The sequence below is a fragment of the Manis pentadactyla genome, chromosome 12 (assembly GCF_030020395.1).
Source record: "Manis pentadactyla isolate mManPen7 chromosome 12, mManPen7.hap1, whole genome shotgun sequence".
Taxonomy (NCBI): Eukaryota; Metazoa; Chordata; class Mammalia; order Pholidota; family Manidae; genus Manis; species Manis pentadactyla.
This window is the reverse complement of record NC_080030.1, coordinates 31,699,399-31,716,404: the sequence shown is the minus strand read 5'-3', so window position 1 is coordinate 31,716,404 and position 17,006 is coordinate 31,699,399. Positions and strand designations below refer to the sequence as shown.

Genomic DNA, 17,006 nt, shown 5'->3' with positions numbered 1-17,006 from the left:
AAAAAATGTCACCTCTGCAGTTCATAAATGGGCTCCCGATGTGTAGGATTTGCTTGAACACTCAGGTTGTGCGCAGTGGAGCAGAGGAGTGTGTGCACACCTACCTCGAGGTCGGTGAAGAGCCCGTGGCTATTCTGGAGTATGGCATACATGCAGTGGGCCACAGTGACCGCATGCTTCCAGTTGTGGTAAGGAACCCGCCGGTAGTTTTTCTTCACAGACATAATGAAGCGACACAGCTTTTCCAGCTCAAAGCTTTGTGGAAGAGAAAATGTTATGAGTCATACATTCCAGGAGAGGATCCTGGTTCAGACACACACGCCGGGTCTCTGGCCGGCTGAGGGAGGAAGCCCCTTTGGCCCGTCTGCTCTGATTTAGTGACTGGCCCAGGAGGGAGGAAGCAGAGGCCAGTCAGCCTGCAGGGGACCATCACTAGCTGCACGGCCTGCCTGACCTCACGGGCATTTCCTACATCTCAGTGCTCAACATGTGACAGCCTATTTTCATCTTGCCCCAGGGTATTCTGACCTAATAATTTTCAAAAATCGTGTTCACATCCATGAAATGCAAATGTACATACCACGAGGATATTCTAGATGGGTGATTATCCTTTCAGAAAGAATCCTGTATTATTATGGTCTGCTCAAATTATTAAGTGGCAAATGACCATATCCAAAACCTGACACAGTACATGGAAGAATATGAAATACGTTTTTGTACTATATTATATTTTATTTTTATATTATCATGTATTTATACTACTTTTACACCCTACCAACTCTTTCAATGGACTGAAGATTAAAACAAAAGCTCATCAACATAAAACAGGGCTCTTTGAAATGCCAGGGATTAGAGTTCATAATACTTCTAAAAATATATACCTTTTTCTACACTGGATATTTTTAAATGTCCTTTAAGTATAAAGATGTGTCATTTTAAGAGTTCCAACTGGTCAAACTGCCAACTGATATCTAACAAATAAGTGGCGTTAGCTGTCCTGTGGGCATCCTTTTAAAATAGCAATTTATGAAACTGATAGAAGTAGAAGAAGATATGAATCCAATAGGAAAGGAGTGACAATTCAGTTCTAGAAAAACTAAGAGCCTCTAGAGGCCACCTGATGACTAAATGAGCAAAAAGGAGAGGAGGAAAAATCAGTTCTTGCATTTTAAGCATGTGTGTTTAAGTTGTAAAAGATCAGACATAAAGTCACGACCGGCGCCAGGACGGGACCAAGTGAGAGGGGAGTGTCTGTCAACCACACGGCCACTGGCACACTGTTAATAAAGCGCCAACTCTGAGGAGGGGACTTGTTTCTCTCACAGCTGTTCTCACTCATCTGTAAGGTAAGTGGAAAGTCGATGCTAAATTTATGTATATATTCCAAAACACACACTAAACATAGTACGTAATTATGCTGGGTAGTAACCCTTACCTCTTCCAGTTATACAGCCTAAGGTAATTTTAACTTACTTTTACATGGCCACCTGGTTAGATCCGTGGTTGCTGGCCAAGGCTGTAAGACCAGAGAGCTCGGAAGCCTTTAAGGGCAATCTGAAGAGGGTGGCTTTGTTCAACAATCTTAGCCCTTTTTAAATATTAAGAAAAAATATTTTATATATGGCACATTTTAAGATAATTATAAACCAAGGAAGTGTCCAGGCATTAGGTGGTGGGGAGAGGTCGGATCAACTCAGTGGTTTAAATAGAAGTTTCTAAGTCATTCATACCAGGATGTCCCACAGGACCGGTGGACCATATAGACAAAAATTCCAGGCCACATGTTTTCAAAAGGACCAATGTCAAAGTGGAATCTGAAATGAGAAACAGGGAGGTTGATTAGTAAATGTAGTGCGGAAAGACATAACAGCAAGTAAAGGAAGTAATTTCCCTTCTGGTCTATCAAGAAACTAAAAAGCACTGGGCACTCTGCCATCTCTTTCCCTGCCTGCTCAGTCACACCTCTGCTGTAGTAAAGGTTTCCAGGAAGAAAGGTCACATATTCCCTGAAGAACTTCATCTCATTATTAGCTATTTTTCATTTGGTAATTTAGTTACTAACATTTTAACCCAAATAAACAGAACAGTAAAGAATTAAAATAAACCATTTTTCTCTAGTTCCAACACTTTTGACACAAATGTATAGTTTTCCACACCAAGTAATTCTTCAGTTCTTCGGGGACACCAATGGGGTGCCATACAACTCAGTTCACAGGCCACAGGTGAAGGGCTCAGTCCCACAGACCGCCCCTGCTTGTGAGGGCCACTGCAAGTACAGGCCGCGGGTCAGCAGCCCTGTGCCAGAGGCTCCCCCGGCCCCGCCTCAGGTCTGATGATGTGCGAGTACAGCTCACAGAACTCCGGGCTGCACCTTACTTACTGTCACGGGTTTATTACTAAGGATAGAGCTCAGGAACAGCCAGCTGCAGGGGCCCCAGAGGGCAGATGCATGGGGTGGGTGCAGAGCGCCCATGCCCCTTTGGAGGCACCACCTCCCTAGGACCCCGCGTGTTGTGTTCCCCAACCTGGAAGTTCTCTGAACCCCTTGTTTACGGTCTGGGAAGGTTCTACTACATATGTGAGATTGATTAAATCACTGGTCATTGGCGATGAACTGAATCCCCTCCTGGCTCCCTGGAGGCAGGAGTCCAGAGTGGGATTGACTATTCCACCGTCCCATCTCAGGGCTTGTTCCTCAGGCACCCAGACCAGCCCTCCAGGAATCACTCATTAGCATCAACACTACTAAGTGTGCTTAAAAGAGGTTTACTATGGCTAACAAAAGTCACCTCTCTGACCCAAACCACTCAGGAAATAATCAGGGTTCTAGGAGCTCTGTGCCAGGAGCTAGATACAAAGACCAATTTCTTATAAAATCACAGTATATAATATATATAGTATTAAAAGATAAACTGAGGCATTTTAAAAGTCTTATGAGTCTATCTGAACAAAAATCCATTGGTTTAGGGTAGCACCAAACCAGAAGTGGTTGGCCGCGCCCTGCAGACAGGAGCCAGGGGACCCCATCCAAGGAGAGGGGCAGGGGCAGGGGCAGAGGCGGAAGGCTGTTGCCCAGCGGCAGCTTCACTGGGTCAGCTGTTCCCAAGTGGGTCTCCTCAGGTTTCCACCTCATAACCTTGAGGCACTTACAGACTTAGATTTTGGCTTCCTTACACAGGGCACCAGAGCATTACAGCTGCCAGTCTAATGGCCTCCTTTACTGAGTTAACAATACTGTATTTCCGATTACAAGGCAAATGATCAATGCTGGGTCACTTTGGATGATTTATTTATGTGTTAAGTAGTGTTAGCTTGCACTTATAATGAGAATACAAATAATCATAGGTCCTACTACCAGAGATTTATAGTATCAGCAAGAATTAGAAAACAGAGTGTAAAAGTTGAATGAATTAGTACTAAATTCACAAATTCATAAATTTGTATAGAAATGAAAACTTTAATTATCTAACATTAAATGCCATTTTGAACATTAAATACTACATGGTGTAAAGTGTTCAAAAGGCTAACAAGAAAAACTAATGTTTAGGTTTCATATCAAAATCATGTACAGACTTTCTCTGAAGAGAAAGACATCTGCCCTTTATTTCCAAGTCCTACCATAAGATTTGGAACCACCTTAGAAGAGCAAATAGCAACACATGAAACTACGTTCTTAATTCTAATTGTACACCCATTTCACTTTAAGTTCAATCAAATACAAAATCTGTTTCTCAAGAAACTGACAAGACCAATACTCACAATTCGATTTCTTTGCAGAGACGCACAGGGAGACTGAAGCTCAGGAGGCCCTGCCACTCCTCGGCGGTGCAGATGCTGTGGTAGGATAGCTTTTCCATGGTCACCCGGTAAATGCACTCGGAATGACGGATTCTGTGATACATCTGGAAAGCAAACCCAATGAATAAAAAATAAAGTAGAAGATGCTTTAAAGTAATTATGCCATTAAAGGTGAAAATTTGGTAGGGAAGTATCAGAACTATAACTGAGACCTAACTGCTATCACTACCACTAGCTATTACTATACATTCCCACGTACACTGAAGATACCACACACGACTTTCTAGATACAAAACAAGTATTTTTTTTTAAATCGCATTTGTTTTAAAGACATTAAATTCTAACAAATGTCTGTTTACTAGGCATTATCTTTGGCTCATGAGACTACTTGGTATTTATCTGCTGGTACCTTGAACCTGGCCTCTTGGCCTCCAGAGCTGCAAGAAACAAATGTCAGGTGTCTGTAAACCACCCAGTCTAGGGCGTTTTGTTCTAGCAGCCCAAACGGACTAAGAAAGAAACTGAGTCAAGAGTTACAGTATTTTTTCTGCCTTTTAAAAATATTTAGCTTAGTTCTGGATGATCTCAAAATCCTCTAGTCCAGGGAATCTCAAAAATGTTTGACCGAAGTCCTTTATAGGTGGAAGAATTTCGGAGATGTGTGCCCAATAAATGTATGCTCCTTTGGCAATTGTATACACATGCACTGTGCTAATACATTGCTTATATTATAAAACAAACTAAAATAGAAATTTGAAAAGATAAAAAGTATGTACTTAAAAGATATTTTACTTACTGAACAAGAATTTTTTGTTTTTACTACACAATTGTACATTTTAATTATCAATTGTCAAGTTTTTTCTCTACTACTTTGTGAGCTGGTAAAGGTAAGGCCTATTTCAATGCTTAGATTTTCAGTTATACTGCTTGAGAAAGATATGCCAAAAGTATATGACCCCAAATGAAGTCAAGGTAGCAAGGGACATTCTTAAAAGTATATGATTTTGTTCCCTAACCAATAATAGTTTTGGTGGAAATTCAGATAAATTTGCATTTTCCCTGATGTCAATCAGTTAACCCTGCAAGCTAATTAGTATATGATTTTGTTCCCTAACCAATAATAGTTTTGGTGGAAATTCAGATAAATTTGCATTTTCCCTGATGTCAATCAGTTAACCCTGCAAGCTAATTAGTTACATCTTTATATATTATCAAACAAGTTCAAAACCAATAAAGCTCAATGAAACTCTTTGTTAGGGAGATTTTTAACAAGTTAAAAACTCTTTCATAAAATAAAATCATAAAAAGCATTCAATTTTAAAGGAAGAAAAGAGGTAAAGGGAAGAACAGATGGAACAAACAGAAAACAAATAACAAGACAGTGGATTTACACCTAAACATAAAACATCCATGGTCCAAATATCCCAATTAAAAGGCAAAGACTAACAGATTGATAAAAAAGCAGACCTAACTTATGCTGTTTACAAGAATCTTAATTAAAGTATAAAGACCCTAAGAGGGTAAAAGTGAAAGGATAAAAAAGATACAGCATTCAACACCAGTCAAAACAAAGTTGGAATGGCTATGTTAATATCCGATAAAGTAGATTTCACAGCCAAGACTATTACAGAGATAAAGGTCGATTCAAATGAAAAAGGGGTCAGTTCATCACGTGGACATAATGCTCCTAATATATGTGGTCAGCTGGTTTTCAACAAGGGTGCAGAAGCCAGACAGTGGAGAAAGGCTGGCCTGCACAGCACTGGTGCTGGGACAACTGGACAGCCTTGTACAAAGTAAGGAAATAAGTACTTACCTTGCACCAAACACAGATATGTACTCAAAATGGATCATAGATCCAAATACAAAATCTAAAACTATAAAACTTCTAGAAGAAAATGTAGGAGAAAATCTTTGTGACCTTAGGTTAGGCAAATATTTCTTTGAAACAATGTTGATAGCATTATCACAAAAGGAAAACTTGATAAACTGGACTTCTTCAAAATTAAGAACTGCTCTCTGAAAGAAACCGTTAAGAGAATAACAAGACAAGACAAACACTGGGAGCAAATATTTGCAAATAACCTACCTGACAAATGACTTTTATCTACAATATATAAAGAACTATTGAAACTCAATAACAAGAAAACAAACATTCACAAACAAAAAATAGGCAAATGATTGAGAAGATGCTTCACCAAAGAAGACATGGAGATGGTTATCTGTGGAGTAACACATGCAATGAGGCTGCAAACATACGGGGTACAAAGCAGTTTGGCAGTTTCTTCAATATTCCCTACCATATGACCCAGCCATCTCATATCTAAGAATTTAGTCAAGGGAAATAAAAGCATATGCCCATACACAGACTTGTGAACAGATGTTCATTGCAGCTTTATCTGTTATAGCCAAAACCTAGAAATAACTCAAATGTTTGTCAACAGGTGACTAAATAAACAGCTCACAGTATATCCATATGATGGAAGACTCAGTAATAAAAAGAAATGAGCTATTTATACATGCGATGCCATGGATGAATCTCAGAATAATTATGCTGAGTGAAAGAAGTCAGACAAAAGTAATACAGATTTTATGATCCCCTTTATATAAAATAATTCTAGAAAATGCAAAGTAATTTATAGTGACAGAAAGCAGATTACTGGTTACCTGAAACCAGGGGAATGAAGAAGGGGCAAGTTACAAGGGACAGATTCCCAGGGGCGCCCAGGAACTTCTTGAGGTGCTGGATACATCTGTTGCTGTGACTGTGGTGGGGGCTGCATTGCGGTGTGTGAATATACAGCCGTCAAATTATACACTCTAAACATTCGCAGTTCATTGTATATTTATAAACCTCAGTAAGCTACTTAAAATTTTTTTGTTCCTAGTGTTTTTAAAGTGTGTCATAATTTGGGTATGTGATACATAAAGTTCAGCAAAAAAGTCACATGATGATGAAACAAATTGCAAACATCTGTTTTCAAAGTGCTTTCTTTATAGCATGAGTTTATTTGGAAAAGCAATTATTTTCATATTCATTGTTAATGTCACTTGCAGTTTGAAAGTTCAGTTAATGCTTATTTCTTTGAATATATCTTCTAAGTAACAAAATATTGACTGTCAATTCTCATCAGCAAAGATCAGCAAAGTTGGAATAATTACCTTTTTGTGTAAGACATACATGGAAACAATGTCTGACCCCCTCAGCTACTCCAAGTACCTGCTACCACAAGTCCCTGGGCAGCACTTGGAAGTGTGACTCCAAAGCCATCTTCATAACTGCGAATTGCTTGGCCAACTGGGAAATGACCCCCTGCAATTCGACTGAGGAGGAGTCTGGATCGGGTTTAAAAGCATGGGCTCGCCACCACCATCACCTTTTCCCCACTGCAGAAGGCCCACGCTGTCACAGAGGCTGATCCTGGACAAGACGTGGCCACCTGATGCACACACCATCCAAGCATCAGTAATCAAGAAAATGGACTTTCTTTAACATCATTTACCTAAAACATATCCCGAGAAGTTTCCACACTTTCAACCTACACCTCAGTGGATGTCACTTGTACTCCATCTGAGGGGCTCCAGTAGATGCTGGAGGGGGGTGAATAGTGTACAGGACTTCCTCAGTACTTGAAACGATTTGGGCAACCCGTACTGCAGTGTAATGCTGCGGGAAAGCAACCACGTCAGGCAGCTGAGCAGCACTGCTTCGCGGTCAGTGAGCCTGTCACCCACTCAGGACGCAGCAGCAGACCGCGTGCATGTCTGGGCACCAGTTCACACAAGTCTCACAAGCCCTCCAAGGCGGCTATGCCTCTCTCATCATTTCACAAGCGTATGACGTCCAGTCAGAATGAATTTTAAAAATAACATAAATTTATAAACTTATATTATGAATTTGCTCATAAATTTATAATGTTTGTAAATATATACACTTTTTAACTTAGAGTTATATTTATTTATGTGTTATTTTGTAATCACTGTAGTTAAGTGACATACATTTTAACTTTATGGTGAAAAATAATTATTTTTGGAAAATTGTATAGATATTTTAGTTCCCATTTTCTAAATAACCTTGAATATGATTACTGGAAAATAACATAATATAGGGTTATTAGTAAATTATCTTATTCATCCTACTTCCAAATTATTAATGAAGGTAGAAGATGAGGCTGTCTTTTTAAGCTGATTTTGCAAAAATTCTTTGCCAATGGTAGCTGGGTAATTAGCCTTGGACTCGTTGTCCAGCTGAAGAGACTACCAGGGGAGGCAGCCACCATTTACCTTGATGCATGCCAACCTTGGGCTCTAGGAGAAAAAAAAGGCCCAGAAGACAGAGCAAAGACACCCAGGAAACAGGAATATTACAGAGCAGTTTTCTATCACAAGGTAAAAACACAATCACCTACAGTTTTACAAGAGGGTATCCCTGCTTATGGCATATGAGAACACTTCGTGAATCATGCTTTTCAATGTCCTTCCTTTGGCCCATTTCCACAATAACTGTCAGTACCTTTGGTAAAGGTTGTGTTTAGAGGACACCCTAGTGTGATCAGTGCTCACAGTGGGTCTGGGGTCTCTGAAAGGCAAAGCAACAAAGACCCAGATCATCCTCCTGGCCTCAATCTCCTTCTGACATTTACTCTCTCTATACATTTAAGCAAGGTACTGAATTAGTCTGAGACCAGATCCCCTCTGTAGACTGTGGACACTGCAGCATTTACCCCAGGGAACACTTGAGGTTTCAGTAGAACAATACACATTGGCACACACTCAGGCAGGTGGCCTGTAAACTCTCAGGCTGCTGGCTGTGCCTGTGACCCATCTCTGACGGACACCAGCACGATGCTGCAGCCCCAGTCGGCTCCGTTACGCTCTAGCTGGGGACCTGTTCCTGAGCAGCAATGGCATGCTGCATTGTCCTGCAAGAGCCAGCTATGCACCTTTCTTCCCAAATCAGCATTCAGGATGCCACGTAGGGGACCGAAACTGTCTATACTGGGAGTATGTACTCTGCAGAAATTGGGAAACACTACAAATAGACTCTTTCGTTTTTCACAGCTGGACTTACCATGGGGTTTAGGTAATCCACAAGATTCTAGTTTAACTCCCAGGAAAGTCTGAGGCGTAATGATAGTTGTCCTATTATAAATTGCGTACTCTTTTCCCCCAGCTACTTAATTCACATTTCATATCTGACAAAATATTTGTTAAAATACACATTTTAATATGATGCTTGACAATAGCATTAAATGATATAATTAATAAAACTAATTTGGTTCTCTCAACAAATCCTAGAAATAAAATCCAAGACATACTCCATACAGATATGGAAAGTACTGAAAAAGAAACCTTTTGCTATTTACTCAGTAGCATAACACAGAGCTGCAGGGGACCAGGGTGACACCAGAGCCTGCAGAGGCTGTGCCGCATGGTCCTGGGGTTGGAGGGAGGGGGGCTTGGCCGTGGCTGCGTGCGGGGCTGCTGGATTGAGAGTTCTGTGAGGAGGACAGAAGCCTGTCCTTGCTCAGAGCTGTGGGAAGGAAACAGTCTCTTTCCACTGGGAAAATATAGTTGTAGTTTCCAAAGTTTTACTTTTAACATACTGTAAGAATTTCAAACTGAGAAATTAAACAAAAAAATGGGCCCAGAACAAGGAATATTTGGGGTACATAGAGAAAATTACAAAATCTGGGCATAGAAGTCCCCCACAGGGGTGAAATTCCAGATCAATTTGAGTGAGTAAATATCAAATAAATAAGTAAACAAATGGCTGAATGAATCAATCCCAGAAAGAAGAGACCGACACAAGGAGGAATCAGCAAGACTAGTGTCCTTAAGAGCTGAGATGATGAAAAATAACTGAGAGATTAAAATTATACTGTTGCAAAAATCTACCATGTGGCATGTGACTTCTATGCCTGTACAGCTATTCTAGATTATGGAAACCACAGCACCAGAATGCAAAAGAATGCTTCTTTTTCCTTGGCAGGATCCTGAGAAGTGTTCAGAATACTGTCTTTCTTAAAGACAGGCCCAAGCAAGCGCTATACACAACACCAGAGAAACCTTTTCATGCTGAGACGGGCCAATGGGATGGGAGAAGTCTCCGAATCCTTTGCTTGATGTGAACCCAATGGGGAAAAAAGTACAACGACTATTTTTGGTGTTAGGTTCCAAAGCAAAGAGAATAAAAAGACAAGAAACATGATTCTGCACCCATGCGTCCCAACACGAGTGAAGCGGCACCCGGGGGCTGGAGCCAGCCCTCATGCTCAGACCCCAGCTCCATCCCTCACTGCACAGCAAGGTCTCTGAGTCCTTTCTTTACTTCAAATGCAGTAGTAGTAACCTTGCTGGGGACCGCCAGGAGACTAACTCAATGAGCTTTCTATGTAGTGTCCAAAACAGTGCCTGTCACAGAGTAAGTGTTACATCAAAGAAGAGTAGAGCTGATGATGGTCATCTTATATGCACCATCTGGTGCCGAATTCGGGAAGGAATAAAGATTGAACCATTTATTAAATTTATCCCTAGCCAATTGTTTTCATTTTGATGATGACTTTTTCCACATTCCTTTAGTGGTAAACGTCTTCTGATCCAAAATGCACAGCGCTCATCTGCTTTACAGGCCTCTCTTTTCTAGGCAAAATACATAACTGGTAGCACTGTCCTTTTGGCTTTTTGCATATCAGGCTTTTTTTTTTAAATCATAGTATGTCTGCATAATTTGAGTCTTTTTAAACGGTTTTCTGTTGACAGTACTATTAGTTATCTGTTAAAAATGAAATGGAGATATTGCCAATTAGAGACATGCCCTTTAATCCAATAAAAGGGAAACAATCTAACAGAACTACAGATGAACTAAGAATACAGATATGAGTATGTGTGGCAATGTACTCTGCCTCATGGACAGACAGACCCCTTAACCAAATCTCCACTGAGCTGAGTAACAATAAAATATGCTGCTAAATTACCACATTCAATATTACAAGCTTTTTCATAGAGGAAACATGCTTCTACAGAAATATTTTGAATTTCCTACAACCAACATGCTTAACCTGACTCAATAACGGCAAACAATTAAAAGGCACTAACTATTGCACAAAGCTTTTTCACATCTATGATCTTAACAAGTATGCATGTACGTTCCCTGGAAACAAGTAGAACACTGAGGGAAAGGCACAGAGCCCATGGATGTGACTAACTGCTGGGACAATGCTTATTATAAGGTGGTTGCCTGATGCTCATGATGCCTGGGGGAAAATATTTTTTCATTTTAAGCCACCCACCTCATTAAGAAATAATCATTTCTGATAATTTATACTTTTAATTTTTAATGATTATTTATCAAGATTTCATAACATGGTTGTTTTGATCACATGTATACTAATACTGATATATACTATGCCAAGCCAAAATTAATTTTTAACTTATTATACAGGTTTGTTTGCAATATTAGGGTAGTTAACACACTACTTCAAGGCATAAAACATATTAGAAAAACCTTTTGTGATATAAGAGAAATACATATTCAGACACAGCAAAGAACAATGCTAAGTTTTCCAGTCCTAAGAGCTTATCATTGTGCTTGTAATGGACAACAGGTACCCAGTTGCTACAGTACTCAGACTCAACTGATTCATTTAAAAAATGATGGAAATTAATATTCAGAATATACTGACAATTACATCTTCTGTATTTTTTACACTAAACAAATGTAAGCTGCATTTTTATTTATGAAGGAGATACATAGGTACAGAAAATGTCTGAAGCAGAAAGTGTCTGACCCCTGCCCAAGTTTACCTCTGAGGAGCTAAGGGACATGAGGGCTCCCGCAGTGCTCACGGCAGGCCCAGAAAGGAGGCGACTCTCACTAAACAGTACCACTGAATACAGAGCGGTTCTCCCTAGTCACCAGAATATTGTTTCTGGCCATTTTTGCTTCTAATCATCTCTCAGCTATTTCCATTGGTTATATAGTTGCTTTAGTGGAAATCAGTTCTATTTCCAAAATGGCAAGTTCTCTAGATTATCAAACTGCTAACTCCCATTACATTGGTTTAGCTATAAAAAGGTTAGTGATATTTTTCCTAACTTCAAAATGTCAGCACTGTCATTAAAGGATTACTAGAGTTTAGAATGCTAAATGTTTAACTCATTTAAAATACAGAAATGTAAAAGAAAGATGATAAATTCAAGCATTTTAAAGTGAGACTTTATAAAATAAGTGGACCCTCAATTTGTTACCCAGGGACCCTGATGGCCTGCTGTGAGGATTACATGAATTAACACCTGTAACATGTCTGACCAACAGCTAAGTGGCTGCCTCACTTCTCCCAAGGAAACCTTACTTCTCCCAAGGAAACCTTCCCAGGTGGGGGTTAAAGTGTGAGTCATTACTCCCATTCTTATGACTATATCAAATGCAGGGCACATGACGTACAATGAGGTTTTAGACAATGTTTTCCATATTCATCTCAGCAGATATTGTGAAGTATAAGACTTTGTGCTTGAACATTTTACCTTTACACTAACATTATTTTTCTTTTTAACGAATTCACACCTTATGAAATAAATGCAAAATACTAGATTTTTTTCTTGCAAAGCATTTTAAGATATTTCCCAAAATATGTACAACCAGGAGTCACTGTTTCTGGTTCATAAAGGAAATCTAAATGGAAAAAAAAAGACTTAAACTACTTTATTTAAAAACTTAAAAATTAATACTGAGCAGTCAGAAGGGTATTTAAGCAAATATTACTTACGTTGGCACAGTGTAGGGCTAAAGCACAGAAGACAGCAAACATCTTGAAGTTGTTTTCGTCCGTTTTGGAGAAGGCACTGCCACTGATTTTGTTCACCATCTGCACCACCCCTATCACGCTGCCTCGGCTCACAATGGGCATGCACAGGATGTTCCGGGTGGTGTAGCCCGTGTACAGGTCTACTTCTCTGTGGCAAGATCAAGGAAGGAAACACCACCACAAAAGGAAAAACAAGCAGAAGAAAATAAGCTATACTTCCTACCATAAATCTCAAATCCATTCACAATTTATGGGCATCAGCTACAAGTAACTGTAGTGGAACTGCTAGCTTCTAAATTCAAGGACAATGTGACATTTGAAAGTGTTTCATTAAACCCTTTTCCAAATTATTCTAACCAATTTGTTCTTTGTTTTCCAGAATAGTCTCTAGGAAGCTTTCAGCTGATTCTTTGGTTTTCAGGATCTAGCACTGCAAACACAGACAAACTGTAGATTCAGAGGAAAAATGTAATGAATTTGGTAAAATGACATATTCCTTTGAACCTGGTCATATTTATAAGAGATGTACTTGTTAAATGAACAAAGTTTAATGGGAGTTATCACCTTAAAAATTCAGAGCAGGGGTCAGCACACCACCACCTATAGGCCAAACCAGCCCTGTCCTGTTTTGTACATTAACAGTGTTAATGGAATATAACTGTGCCATTCCTTAATGGACTGCAACCACCCTACAAGGCAGCTGAAGGCTTGTGACAGAGACATTATGGCCTAAAAGAACCCAATACTTGCTACCTGATCCTTAATACAAAAGGTCTGCTGACTCCTGATTTAGAGGAAATGTTTTTTGAAAATAAGACTAAGTTCCATAGAAGAAATGATCTAACTAAGGGTAGGTGGACAGATGGCACTCTTTTGTGCCCAGCATCTTTTGCTCAGTGTTTGTGAGATTCACCCATGCTGCTGCACGTACCAGCAGTTCCACCCTTTTCACTGCTGAGTAGTACTCCATCTTTCATTTATCCATCCACCAGTTAATGGACATTATTATTTGTTAATGGCCAGTTTGGGGCAGTTACAAATAATGCTGCTTTGAAGATCTGCATACAAATCTTTATGTGGACAGTTGTTATTTTTCTTGGAGAGATACTTAGGGGGTGGAGCTGAGTACAGTAAATGCATGCTTAACTTTACAAGAAACTGAAGCTGTTTTCCAAAGTGGCTGTACCATTACACATTCCCATCAGCAAAGCACAAGGACCAAGCTTCTCCAGATACTTGCCTACCATTGTTAATGTCAATCTTTTAAAATCTTAGCCACTTAAGTTGGTGTGTAGTGGGATGTCACTGACAATTAAATTTACATTTCCCTGTGTCAAACATCTTTTCACATGTTTAATTGCTATTCATGTATCTTATGTAGTGCCTGTTAGAATCTTGTGTCCTATTTATTAAATTGGGTTAATTTATTTATTATGTTGGGAGAGTTGTTTATATATTCTGAATACAGTATTTTGTCAGATGCAGGCTTTGCAAATTTTTCTCACATCTATTGCTTGCCTTTTCATGTTCTTAATAGTTGACCCATAAATTTTTATCAAAGGTTTTATATAAGGATTTATAAATATTTTCAATATTTAAAGACTAAAATAACAAAAAGTAAAGAAAAACAGATTTTCAGCATATTCTTTATTTACTGACAATCCATGTTACTGTTACTCAGGTATAGCTGTGTTATATATACGAGTTGCATATACTTGACATTAATCAATCAAGTGTCTGGAAAAGCTTCCTATTACTTATGTTATTTAAGTGTCTTAAAGTAAACCAAATGTTTGCATTAACTCAACACTGCTGTCAAAATACTTCAACTATTATGTACTAACAGTCATGACATCAGTCTTGAGACTTGTGATTTCTAGAGATTTATTAAGATCAGATTACATAATGTGGTTTTTAGTTCACCAAAGGAACCCAAAACAAAACAAAACGTATTTATAAACTGTCTTAATATCCAAATATGAAACAAGCGATGCAACTTCCTGAATTCCTATTTTGTGTCAGGTAAAAGCAGTCTTTTTGCTTTTATTCCATCATTATGGAATATTATCTTTAATCTTAAAAAGAAATGCAAAACAGGCATTATTGTACCCATTTTGAACATGAGGAAGCTGAGCAGAAAGAGATTAAATAACTTACGCCAGGTCATTCTGGAGCTAATAAATGACAGAGCTAGGATTCGAAGTGGGTACTTTTCTCGTTATGTGTCATTTTTAAGGTAAGGTTTGAGGGGGAACATGCTCAGGATAAAATGATGATGCTGTAATAAAAAAGTAGCAACTTTATAAATTTAGTTTTTCTGTTGCATTCATAATGTTTTAAACTCCTCTAGCTGGGTATCATTAATGGCTTAGAGTCCATCATATACTACACACCTGAAAACACAGGCCACAAATGGAGTTGGTTCCAGAGCGCCACGGGAGAGGGACCTAGTAGCTGGGAGGTGGGGCCTGCAGATGCACTGTGAGGCTTCAGACAAGGGGACAGGGCGGGAGGAACTCACCTAGGACACAGGCTGTCTCTTACCTGTTAAAGCGAGGGTCTGCATAGGCATCTGGAATGTTCAGGACTTCCCCTGTTCTTGCTACTTGACCAGCAATCCCTTTCTCAATTGAAAATCTGCACATATGAAAGAGAGGGATGCTAGTCAAAATACAGATGTTGTAGAATAATTTGAAATATTTTTCTACTACCAAATATTGAATAAAAAAGCACTGTTACTTGGAATGCTTGTATTAATTGTAAATGTACATGTTCTTAGTTATTTCATCATAAAATATGTAAAGATAAATACGAAAAACATTGCATAGTAATCACTCAAGAGACTTGTATTAAGATACAGCTCACATTGAATTATACTGGGTCACAAACTGAAGTTGAAATTTACCTAGCACTCCATCACACTGACCAATAATAATCCTTTACGTTTGCAAAGTACCTTGTAATTTACAAGATGCCTTGATATAGATGGTCATTAATTCTCACTGGTTTGATGCACTGAGGCCCATATGGGTCTGGTAGCTTGCCAACATTCCTAAAGTATCAGTGGCACACTACAAACCAGAATGCAGGTCCACACCATTGTATGTTCTACCACACATACAACCAAATTCACAGGCTCTGGCAGATCCTAAGATCCTGAGCCATTACGGAATTTTAAGGCATTTGCAACACAAGTACCATGTAAAGATATCACATTTACAACTTCTAGTATTTTTACTTCTTCAATTTGTTAAAATTTAAAAGAGCCAAAATAGAAGCATTATCTGATTACACGCAGTTATGTTTTGATATCTAGTATCAGCATTTTCTTTTATATATTCTCATATATATAATCTTCTCATTATGTCATTATACCTACACATTCATCTCAAAATTTTAAGATGTCTATAATCCACAATATCTACATATTTTAATAACTCTAAAATAACTTTCATAATATTACATTTTCAACATTATATGAAATAATCATTACTGAAATAGATCTCCAGCCTAAAGATTCTCCCTGAGGAAAATTCAAGAGAATTAACTTTCGTAAAACATCAAAAAGTGAACCCAACATTGCATAAGATGCAAGCTTGTTTTCCTCCTGGCTTTCCTGTGCTTCAAACACCATGAACACAACAAATCAGACTGCCGGAGCAAAGAGTATCACAATCCATTCCATGATTTCTGCTTGATTTTCTTGTCTGAGGGTAATCTAACTCTGACGTGTATTCCAACTCTGTGGTTTGCTATCTCTGGTCACTGGAAGCCACAGTTAAGGGATATTCCCTACACGAACATCTGGCATTAACTAGCCCATTGAAAGGGCCACAGCCAACCCCACTCCCCTCACTGTTTCTCCCATGCTTATAAACACAGGCTACACATTACTATCTTCAAAACGAGCTTAATACCAGCCCCGTTAGGGAACACTTGAACTTTCAGCAAGAGAAATGACTTTACTAAATGACTATAGCCAGACTGATTTACTGAGATCTAAACACAAACCAAAATAATTTTAAAATAAAAAAAAAAACCTAAATAGTGCCTGTAAATCAGAGTTCTGTGGGTGCAAACGACAGAATCTACCAGCCAGGCCTATAGAACAGGAAGTGCTCAGTGGTGGGCAGTGGTGAGGCCTGGTGCAGGGCACACACCTGTGTTCTGCACACCTGCACAGTGCCCTTGTGATAGTCGTTCTCAGCCAAAATGAAATAGCAATTCTGAGTTGGTAAGGAGCAGGGTCTTACTCGAATGCTGTAGCTCCCCAAGCATTTTGTATATGAAGAGTTAAACAAGGCACATGAAGCAAGAGGAATGTAATGGCTACAGAGTTTTGAAGTTCTGAATATTAAGCTTGAGTCCTAAACTTTCTGAGGCAGGCCCCTTGTAGGTGTT

General features: G+C 39.0%; 1 protein-coding gene across 1 annotated transcript in view; it reads right to left on the bottom strand.

The window, feature by feature from the left end:
- The window catches only part of PDE10A (phosphodiesterase 10A), a 270,323-nt gene that overhangs the window by 58,804 nt on the left and 194,513 nt on the right, over positions 1 to 17,006 (bottom strand). The window contains exons 12-16 of the mRNA XM_057490292.1: positions 15,150 to 15,242; positions 12,567 to 12,753; positions 3,760 to 3,902; positions 1,731 to 1,814; positions 105 to 255 (exon numbers count right to left, since the gene is read on the bottom strand). Of these exons, the coding sequence (XP_057346275.1) occupies positions 105 to 255; positions 1,731 to 1,814; positions 3,760 to 3,902; positions 12,567 to 12,753; positions 15,150 to 15,242 (658 nt within the window). The remainder of the gene's footprint in view (positions 1 to 104; positions 256 to 1,730; positions 1,815 to 3,759; positions 3,903 to 12,566; positions 12,754 to 15,149; positions 15,243 to 17,006) is intronic.